This window comes from Polyodon spathula, chromosome 16, assembly GCF_017654505.1.
Source record: "Polyodon spathula isolate WHYD16114869_AA chromosome 16, ASM1765450v1, whole genome shotgun sequence".
NCBI lineage: Eukaryota > Metazoa > Chordata > Actinopteri > Acipenseriformes > Polyodontidae > Polyodon > Polyodon spathula.
This window is the reverse complement of record NC_054549.1, coordinates 1480906-1492394: the sequence shown is the minus strand read 5'-3', so window position 1 is coordinate 1492394 and position 11489 is coordinate 1480906. Positions and strand designations below refer to the sequence as shown.

Genomic DNA, 11489 nt, shown 5'->3' with positions numbered 1-11489 from the left:
TGTGCTGACAGTAGACTCCACTGTCATAGATATAACATTGTGCATTCACTACACTCACCATAAAATGTGAATATCAAATACATTTTTTGCTCTGCCGTAACAAAACGTCCTTCTGGCGAAAAACAGAAAACAAGAGAATGTATTTCAAGTCTTGCATTTGAATTAGTGATTGTGGATGTCCTCACCTGCCAGATGACTCCAATATGAGACCTCCCCTTTTCATAAAACCCATGGAAAATGTTTCAGGAACTAGTATTTATTCAGTGAGGTAAATGAGTGCTGGGAAGTGATTTGCCAATTTGCTGATGAGGAGAAAGATAGAAAAAAATCAGGTGATAAAAACTGCACAGAAACTCCCTGAGAATTCAGAGCAGACAGACAGCCAGCAAGGAATGTACACTCTGTCTTCTGCTATTTACAAAACAAGGAGTGATTGCCAGTCCCATTCAAGTAGAGATTTAGAGGCAGCTCAGAGAAGTTTGTTAGCCCTTAATGGATTCAGCAGCCTCTTGATGTGTGTGTGAAACCTCCAAGGATTATTCTTCAAGGATCTGGCGCTTTGTACTTATCGTGGGCTGATTTGGGTTTGTTTTCTCTCGTCTGGCCAGAAAAAAACAGGCCAAAGGCTACAAAAACTGTGCTGCTGCAGATGCTCTGGGCAATTCCTTCTCAGCCACGTGTGTGATTGACAGAGAGGATTTTGAACAGCAAAGCCCCCGATGCAGTCATCTTTGGGAATGAGTGTTATGGATGTGACACATTGCGTCTGATCACCAAACTAAAAGAGAGTATTTGGGGATTTTTACAAGTCGTTAATGAAAGAAGGTGAATGACCCCCGCTGAGTCCAGAGCGTGAAAAATCTCACTAATGGGTTTATTTGCTGTCAGATCAGTGCAGATCAGTTGCTGCCTGGGGCCATTTCACTCTGTATATTCATAGTCGAGTAGGTTTGCAGATCTTTGGCACTTTGCTGGAAACTATTGACCTTTCATTGAGAAGCCCTTCCAGCAGCAGCAGCAGCAACAGCAGTGCTACATGGACTGAACATTTATACAAAGCAAAGGTGTTTGTTTACTTTTACGTTGGTACTTTTCTGTGTGTTTGAAGTTGTGGCTATTTCAAGACTTGGAAAGATTTGTAAAGCTAGGTTGGAGCAGCTCTCTAAAGCATTCTGAAGTGGTGATTTGCAAAGGAATTCTACAGCATCACAGTTCAGGATGAGGTGCTGGGTGTTGGCTTTCCTGGCTACCACCCTATGGCTACAGCTTGCCCTATTTAGGGATGTGACTGCAAAGAAGGAAAGAAGAAGACAGAAAGAACCAAGCCAATATACTGAACCTTACAACACTACGCTTTCTAACAGTGAGGAGGTGAGTGGCAGTACCAAGGTATGTATAGGGCCATTTCTTGTGATTTCTTATGCATGTTGTATGAAGTAAGCTACCCTTTAATATCAGTCAGAATAAGCATTCACACACAGAATACAGTAAGTGTGTTTACTGTGTCAAATATAGTACTAGATATTGCGTTGATTACAGTATACATCCTACAACACTGTATAACAATGTAAAACAGGAATCTGTAGACATACGCATTGTGGTGCTGATGTGCCAGCATAGCAATGCTGTACAGCAAGTCATTGTGCTTGATTTCCTAAGTGAAATGAGCAGGTTGGAAATCAGTTGTATGACTGTTCAATGTGAATGTGATTAACCGGAGTGTGAGAATAACAGGTGATATTATCAGGAGCTTGTCCCCACAGCATTTCAACGTGGCGATAATAAGCTGAGGGTGCATTAGCAGGAGTGATGTTAAGCAGGTTTTACTGTATTTGTTTCTTTGCATTTTAGAAATGCAGATCAGTTGTGGGCTAAACTGCTTGGCATCGAAAATATTGGAAAAGTAAGCAGGAGCCTGATGCTTTCAAAGTCAAGCCAGCACTGAAATATTGTGACAGAGCCAAGTACGACCAAAGAGGCTGTTTATTAAGTTTTAGTAGTTGGAGCCGAATTTATAACAAGGCTAAGTTACCTTGCCAGGCGATCATGTGACTTGTTATATTAAATTTAAGTCTCAAATGTAGCTACAGTATAATTAAGAGACAGACTCCTTGTGCTGTTTCCCTCAATGTCAACTACTACTAGCAGAGTAAGCACCCCACCAGCATAGCCCTTATACATTACCATGGTATCTGAAACTATACTTCAGTAGCCTCAATATTACTGTAATTGCAATGCCTTCACCCCTCATAGCTAAACAGGTTTAATATTTCATGCAAGTGTAAGTGTAAGTAAAGACTACCAGAAAGTGTACAGAAGTGCTTGAGAGCCCCCAGCTGTGTTTACAAGAAACACATTCATTCACCTTTGCTGTATCTCAGGTTATCCATATTGCAGCTTTTCTTTTTCACATATTCTTGATAGTTTTGATAGTTTTTGATCACACATTTATAAGTTAACTAGAGAATTGGTTGTTTTAAACTGACTTGCGCTTCCCCTTGCAACAATACTGGTGCTCAGATTGAAATGACTGATGCTGTTGAGAAATGTATTTCCTAATTGATTTAGGACCCATGATGTGCGATTAAAAACTGTAAAAGAGTTGCCAATATGTTTAAAAGTATGTCGCTGCGATACACACAGCAGAGCACACAGCAAAGGCTACAGGGGGTTCTGTAACACGTTCAAACAGATTGGCAAACAATACATTTGAAGAAATCGAGTTCTTGTGCTATGGACACCCTGAAATGTCATAGCCAAGTTATTTGTCCCTGACTGCAATAGCTCACATGTTTACAATTATTCAGAGATGCATGTCCTGCTGTCTTAATAATTCTACCAGCACCACTGAAGACTACGCATTTAACATGGACATGGTTCCATAAACAGAAGTATTTTCCAGTCATGTTTGATTTTACTTGGCCTTCTTTCTTGAAATGAAGGCTTGGGGTTTTCTTTGGATCAGAAATCTGGTTTTCTGCTACTGGCGCTATTAATGGAAGCAGTAAAATCTCTAACTCTCTTCACGTTTCAGTGGGGTTTTGTTTTGCAGTGTGAATTCTGTAGAGGGCAATGTCATGATGTCATGCAGTAAAAGTTTTTAAAGACCTGTGATTAGCAGCAGGTTCAGACTGTCACTCAGTAGTGGGAATAATGGATCAGTCTATCCCTCAGTCTGGACAATTTCATAACAATATACACTCAGGACTACTTGTAACCACAAATACAGGTCTTGTGCACGTTTGTCAGAGTATTAAAGCACATATCTGAAGTGAAAGAGGGCTCCCTGCAGTGTCTCCTTGCACTTTCCTAGCTTTGCCCTGGTTAGCTGGGAATCACATAAAGGTTTACTGCACCTGAAGGCTATTTGGGAAGCCTTTCAAATGCTAACAGAGGCTTTCAAATACAATTTCTTACCCCTTGTCAGCATTGGCAGTATTATACCATTGAAATGGAGTGTGTTTAAAAAATGAAAAATGATGTTATTAGTGTTTAGCAAGTAAAATCTGTTTTTATGTACTCATCCTTTTTATTAGTTTAGAATTAGGTATTAATTATTAACTAACTATTAAGACACAGTGAATAATCTTTGTTAATTTGTTACTAACTGTACTAAGATGATGCTCCTACATTTTGTTCCGCTGTGCTTGTATTGCTTCCTTGTACCAAATCACTTCACACGTTATAGTTCAAACTTTTTTTAACCAATGGTTTGTTTTAATTTTAAATTTGTGAAAAAATAAATCAGATTGTTGAACCCCTGTTCTCCAGGAGAATATATGAACAGTCCAGATCGAGAGGAGGCTGTTCAGCCCCTCAGCGCTGGTCTGGAGAGGCTGTTCAGTCCCTTAGTGTTGGTCAGGAGAGGAGTCTGTTCAGCTCATCAGCACTGGTCTGGAGAGGAGGCTGTTCAGCCCCTCAGCGCTGGTCTGGAGAGGAGGCTGTTCAGCCCCTCAGCGCTGGTCTGGAGAGGAGGCTGTTCAGCCCCTCAGCGCTGGTCTGGAGAGGAGGCTGTTCAGCCCCTCAGTGCTGGTCTGGAGAGGAGGCTGTTCAGCCCCTCAGTGCTGGTCTGGAGAGGAGGCTGTTCAGCCCCTCAGTGCTGGTCTGGAGAGGAGGCTGTTCAGCCCCTCAGCGCTGGTCTGGAGAGGCTGTTCAGTCCCTTAGTGTTGGTCAGGAGAGGAGTCTGTTCAGCTCATCAGCTGGTCTGGAGAGGAGGCTGTTCAGCCCCTCAGCGCTGGTCTGGAGAGGAGGCTGTTCAGCCCCTCAGCGCTGGTCTGGAGAGGAGGCTGTTCAGCCCCTCAGCGCTGGTCTGGAGAGGAGGCTGTTCAGAGTGCTGGTCTGGAGAGGAGCTGTTCAGCCCCTCAGTGCTGGTCTGGAGAGGAGGCTGTTCAGCCCCTCAGCGCTGGTCTGGAGAGGAGGCTGTTCAGCTGCTGGTCAGGCTGTTCCAGCGCTGGTCTGGAGAGGAGGCTGTTCAGCCCCTCAGCGCTGGTCTGGAGAGGAGGCTGTTCAGCCCCTCAGCGCTGGTCTGGAGAGGAGGCTGTTCAGCCGCTGGTCTGGAGAGGAGGCTGTTCAGCCCCTAAGTGCTGGTCTGGAGAGGAGGCTGTTCAGCCCCCTAAGCCCCTCGCTGGTCTGGAGAGGAGGCTGTTCAGAGAGAGAGGAGGCTGTTCAGCCCCTCAGCGCTGGTCTGGAGAGGAGGCTGTTCAGCCCCTAATTGAGGCTGTTCAGCCCCTCAGCGCTGGTCTGGAGAGGAGGCTGTTCAGCCCCTCAGTGCTGGTCTGGAGAGAAGGCTGTTCAGCCCCTCAGTGCTGGTCTGGAGAGGAGGCTGTTCAGCCCCTAAACGCTGGTCTGGAGAGGAGGCTGTTCAGCCCCTCAGTGCTGGTCTGGAGAGGAAGCTGTTCAGCCTCTCAGCGCTGGTCTGGAGAGGAGGCTGTTCAGCCCCTCGGCGCTGGTCTGGAGAGAAGGCTGTTCAGCCCCTCAGTGCTGGTCTGGAGAGGATGCCGTTCAGCTCATCAGCGCTGGTCTGGAGAGACTGTTCAGCATGTCAGCTTTTTTGCAGCATGTCAAATATTTGACTAGGTTTCAAATTTTATACAAAAAATCAGTACAAAGCTAGCTATGAGAGATTTACGTGTCTTACAACACATTAGACCTATACTGCAATCAGAGTTTGTCAGCCAAGTGAACCACTTTACCTGATTTACCTTCATCTGCACACCGGCCCCTTTTTAAATCCACTGTAAGTATTGCATACCATTATGTGAAGAGCTGCCATTAAAAGTACATGGTGCTAACAAGTAATTCTAGTCAATCTTACCTAATATACATTGTCTTCACTTCATAGGTTTCATGTTTCCTATATAAAAAACACACATTACAGTATGGTAAAGGTGAAATAGATGTTTTAATAGTAATTTATTTTGATCTGTTGGAGAAGAATATATTGAACCTTCCTAGCAGATAGTTCAATGCAAAACTTTCAGTCAACTTTGTACGGACACAAGAAGGAAATGTGTTGACATTGAAAACTCGTAAGTCATAGGAAATGCACTGACTGGTACTCACATGCGAGTCATTGCTTCTAGCTTCTGGGATTTTGAGTTGTTTTAAAGAAAATAAGTGACATAAATTTAGAACACAGTCCTGGAGGGCCATTCCACTCCAGGTTTAACAGGTAAAATGAGATCATGAATGACTTCAGGGTCTGGATGGAGGTTTACTTGGTACAATTAAACCAGTTAGACCAGGGTAGGAACAAAGACCAGGAGTGGATTTAGAATGTGTGGGGTGTGTTCTAAAGATCTACTAAAAATCAAATACACATTCCACATACATGTGCACAGTAATACATGCACATGGATTAGATAAACTTGACTGGAATTCTTAACTCTGGAATCAAAAGCATTTACCTGAAACGTAATGGAACTGATGGATTCCATTATGCCTCCCATTATAAAAATGATCTCATTGTAATTTCCTTTTTTTACATTTCTTTACTATTTCCTGGTGGTTGCTGTCATTCTGTTCAGTTCTGGGTTCTCTTATATTGAGATATTATCAATGTTCTCTGAATCTACCCTTCCTGCCTTTGAGCTTATCAGAGACTCCGAAGTGTGGGAACTGCACAGCCTTCCTCAGTCTGCTCAAATCATGTGATCATGTAACCTTTCAACTCTCTGTGTGCTGGCAGAGCTGAAGGGTTCTCTAGACTTTGCTAGACAAGCTCAAAGCCAAGTACAGGCAGATTTAGAGGAAAAGGATAAATCAATATTGAAGCAAAAGAACCTAGATTCATTCAGAATGATTGCAGACGCCTAGAATCGAACATCAAATAAACAGGCTTTGTACGTAGGGTAGCGCACCTGCCAGTCTTCTACTATTTACAAAAGCAAAGATAAATGATCATTTCAGCCATTAAACTTCATAGTTTATAGTTATAAAGTGTCAGCCACTGAAATATTTACAAGGCATTTTAAAGCAGTCTAGACTAATTTCACACCTAGCTCCATGCGTAATGGCAAAGGGGTAACCCATTGGGGTCTACAGTATTATCCTGTTCCGCTACAATGAAGCACCAGTGTCTTTACAGTCCTTTTACAGGCAAACTGGCATGCAGTCTTCCAGGAAGTTACGATGTAGTGCAATAACACTGTGTTTATCTGTATAATACACACACTTTAAAGGAAGGTGGTTGCTCAGATACGTCAGGATTAATATTAATATCAAGGAGGCTGCGTGGTCTGGTGGTTAAAAAAAGGGGCTTGTAACCAGGCACTCCCTGGTTCAAATCCCAGCTCCCTCACTGTGTGACCCTGATCAAGTCACATAACTTCTTTGTGCTCTGTCTTTCGGGTGAGATGTTGTTGTAAGTGACATTGCACACACCCTAGTCTCTGTAAGTTGCCTTGGATAAAGGGGTCCGCTAAATAATAACAATAATATGGGATAGTAGGTCATTTAAAGTCTAGCAGAACTCCCTGCAGTATTCTCTTTTGTTGTTCATTATGTAGCATTATATTTCCAATAGAGTTGATGATTTATTTTTTGTTTGAAGATAAAGAGATTTCTTGTTCTAACCCTGGCAGTGTGTCCAGTTCGTAATCCCTCCTGCAATAATGCTGGTGCTCTGTTTGGAATGAGTGGTGTGTTGTTGGACCAGCGTTGTTGCAGGAGGGAGCGAGATTGCAAATTAAATTTAATGTCAACAAATGTAAAGTGTTACAGCCGGTCACAAAAATGTACAAACAAAATACCAAATGGATTATACCAGGCTCACCAAGAGAAAGACCTTGGTGTTGTAATAGTCTAAACACTGTCAGCAACCAACAATGTGGAGGAGCAATAAGAAAGGCAAACAAGAGTACAAATCAAGGGAGGTTATGATGAAGCTGTACAATGCGCTGGTGAGACGGCACTGAGAATACTGTGTCCAGTCCTGGTCACCACAGCACAGACCTGGGACAGAGGGAAGGAACTTCACCACCCCTTGTTTATTACATATCCTACTGATAAAAGTGCCAGTTGCTTATTCTATAATGTTGGCTAATGTTAAATAGGCACATTTCCAATGTCTTTCTGTTCAGATTGATATCCTAATGTTCAGAGTAGATTTATGGAAAGCCTTTAAGCTAACTCACATCATGTGCAAGTCATGCTATGATTTATTTGTCTTTTAGCCTGTTATGCACAATAGCAGTGTCACCTGGGTCAAAGACTGGTACTGACTGAAAGCATGTCAGTCAATATTATAAGGGGTATAGAAAAACTATTGTGATTCTATCACAGTATCACACTTCATAGAGATTCAGAGGTACTGGCACAGCCTCAGTGTTGGAATGCTATTGTGATTCCAAACAACTAAAGACACTTTTAATATCTGTTTGAAAATACATGTTCGCCATAACAGTGTATCCAGTTCATGCTGCCTCCTGCTGTGGAGCCAAACCATGTAAAGCCTTAAAAGTAAGGATTATGAAAAATATGATCCCTTGCACGTGAACTTGTCAGGATACGAGCTGCTGAGTTCTGAACATGTTGTAATTTGGACAGTGTGCTTCTTGAGACGCCTGTAAGCAGAGGGTTACAATAATCAATCCTCGAAAACACAAATGCATAAACCAGCTTTTCAGCTACAGAAGCAGAAAGCATAGGTCGCACCCTAGTGATGTTTCTAAGGTGGAAAAATGATGCCTAAACAGTATTCTGCACATGAGGTTCAAAAGTTAATCCAGGATCAAAAATCACTCCCAAATTTCCCATTTTGGATCTAAACTCAAGCACTGTACCATCGACTGACAAGTTTACAGCATTGTTTTTATGTAACTGGTGGGCAGATCCTGTTCTTTCCACGTTAACATGTACAAAAAACAAACGCAAAAACCTGGTAATAATACTGCAGGAAACTCATTCAAAATAGATTTCCCCTCGGCCATTTCAAAATGTATTAAAACAGTAACATTTTATGGGAGTTTTCACAAGAATCGTTTCCATCTTTGGAAAAAAACCCTGGCTAAATCTCTTCAGGGTTAAGATCACGTGTCACGTGTCAACCAGCCAGTCATGATTGTCCTTTAAGGCGGGACTGCTTGGCTGCAGAAGAAAGCTTCATGAAAAATGTGCCTAGGAGGTGGGAATGTTGCAGTGTGTGCTTGCAACACAGATTAATCTGTTCTGTAATGTAATACCTGCGGTAGGTAAAAATGAGCTATACATGCTTCACATTTTTGTGTCTCTGGTAAATCCTTTAAGAAACGACAACTGTTGATGCTGTAATTAAGCAACAATGAGTAAATCTTCCTGAGGTTTTTAGATTGCATTACCTGTATTTCTACATCTTGTGGCACCAAAACATATTCAGACAGTATGTTTTTTATAAAGCCTTGCTATCTAGAGATCTACTCACAATTAAGGCCACTTTTCTACAGTCTGAAGTTGCTCCTTTTGACAGTATAAGCCCTCCTCTGCCCTGTGTTAGGGCCACCATTTCCAGTCCCAAACGTATCAAGCCTCTGTTAAATTCCAATAAGTATAACTCATTTTCACGTTTGATTTAAATGATATATTAATATCTAACTATTATAAACTAAAACAGAACAGTTTCAATAGAAGCTAGCATTTTAGTAAAATTGTTGGGCAAATGTTTCAACTGTACCTTTAGTGGTAAGGCCACCTTCCTTGTAAGGCCACATGGTGGTCCCTTCACTGGGCTGAAAAGAGAGATTTCACTGTAGCTTTTACAGTGTGCCGTGTAAAAGCCCTTTCAATGTACTATTCTTTGAACCTTCCTAAGACTATGTGGCTGAACCCACCAAGATGTTTTCAGTGAAGGTGTTTACTGCTGGATATCGTCACGCCCGAGTGCACCGTGCCAAGCAATGGCGTCCAGGGCAAAGACCTTAATGCCATTAGAACAAGCAACATTTTTACCTTAAAAAACAGTACCATTGTTGTTTGTTGCGCTGGTAAGTTCATTATTGTAATAACCAATGATACTAGGAATTCATATGATGCAGAATGATGGAGAAAAATGCAGATCGTTAGAGAATTTTTACATTGTGGGGGGAAAAAACTGAATCAATACAATGATCTACATCCATGCTGTGTATTGAAAGAAACATTCATGGCCAACTTCTCCTGATGTATATCCATAACTTGGACCAAGATACACCCCAGGTGTTAAACCTGGACAAAGAAAATAAAACCGAATTAATATGGGTCAGAATAACGGACAAAAATTCAAAGGGCATAATAATAGGAGCATGCTATAGACCGCAAGATTCAGACGGTGAGCACAATAATCTGTTATACAATGACATTAGAAATGCGTGTAGCAAAGGAGAAGCCATACTAATGGGGGATTTCAACTTCCCCCAAATAAAATGGGAAAACCCGGTGGGTAGCGCGAAGGATGAAATAGAAATGGTGGAAATGACAAATGACTGCTTCCTAACACAATTTGTCAAGGCACCGACTGGAGGGGAGGCATGTCTTGATTTAGTCTTTTCAAATAACGAAGATAGAATAACTAAAACAGAGGTCAGAGAACCACTGGCAAACTCAGACCACAACATGGTCTCATTTGAAGTGTTTTTTAAAACCCCAAAAGTAATGACTAAAGCTAAGGTTTACAATTTTAGAAAAGCAAACTATGAAGGAGATTTAGATTCTGGTATAGTAAGCAAACTTGTTAAATTTGCAGACGACACAAAAGTAGGAGGAGTGGCAAACACTGTTGCAGCAGCAAAGGTCATTCAAAATGATCTAGACAAGATTCAGAACTGGGCAGACACATGGCAAATGACATTTAATAGAGAAAAGTGTAAGGTACTGCACGCAGGAAATAAAAATGTACATTATAAATATCATATGGGAGATACTGAAATTGGAGAAGGAATCTATGAGAAAGACCTAGGAGTTTTTATTGACTCAGAAATGTCTTCATCCAGACAATGTGGGGAAGCTATAAAAAAGGCTAACAAGATGCTCGGATATATTGTGAAAAGTGTTGAATTTAAATCAAGGGAAGTAATGTTAAAACAGTACAATGCACTAGTAAGACTTCATCTTGAATATTGTGTGCAGTTCTGGTTACCTCGCTATAAAAAAGATATTGCTGCTCTAGAAAGAGTGCAAAGAAGAACGACCAGAATTATTCCGGGCTTAAAAGGCATGTCATATGCAGACAGGCTAAAAGAATTGAATCTGTTCAGTCTTGAACAAAGAAGACTAAGTGGCGACCTAATTCAAGCATTCAAAATTCTAAAAGGTATTAACAGTGTCGACCCAAGGGACTTTTTCAGCCTGAAAAAAGAAACAAGGACCAGGGGTCACAAATGGAGATTAGACAAAGGGGCATTCAGAACAGAAAATAGGAGACACTTTTTTACACAGAGAATTGTGAGGATCTGGAATCAAGTCCCCAGTAATGTTGTTGAAGCTGACACCCTGGGATCCTTCAAGAAGCTGCTTGATGAGATTTTGGGATCAGTAAGCTACTAACAACCAAACGAGCAAGATGGGCCGAATGGCCTCCTCTCGTTTGTAAACTTGTGCAGAGTGCAGAGGATACCAAACTAGGGGGAGTAGTGGACTCAGGAAACCACACCCCAGTTAATTCAAAAGGATTTGAACCTTCTCTGTAACCTCCTTGGATTTGTACTCTACCTTTTTGGGATTCTGTTAGCCTTCTTTATTACTTCTCTGTGCTGTGTTGTTGCTGACAGAAATGAATCTATCACAACCCAAAGTCTTTCTCTTGGTGTGCCTGTTCTAGTTCTATCCCACCCATTTGGTATTTGGATCCTACATTTTTGTGACTGGCGTGTAATATTTGTTGACACTGAATATCATTTGCCAGGTTTTGCCAAGTTCTATATGTCCTTTAATACCAGGGCTAGCGAACAAGCTATGAAGCTAGGCTGAGAAAACTGAATGTATTTAGCCTAGAACAAAGAAGAACTAGGAGGACTCTAACTGAAGTTTTTAGAGTTTGA

The 11489-nt window shown here is 41.7% G+C and overlaps 1 protein-coding gene across 3 annotated transcripts in view; it reads left to right on the top strand.

The window, feature by feature from the left end:
- Window positions 1–305: 305 nt before the first annotated feature.
- Window positions 306–11489, top strand: part of LOC121328412 (adipolin-like) — a 60146-nt gene continuing 48962 nt past the window's right edge. Inside the window, exon 1 of one of the 3 annotated variants that reach the window (XM_041273058.1) lies at window positions 306–1371. In XM_041273058.1, coding sequence (XP_041128992.1) covers window positions 1219–1371 — 153 coding nt within the window. In that variant the 5' untranslated portion in view covers window positions 306–1218. Of the gene's footprint in view, window positions 1390–11489 lie in introns of all 3 variants that reach the window. The other 2 variants (XM_041273057.1, XM_041273056.1) reach the window with 2 other exon arrangements.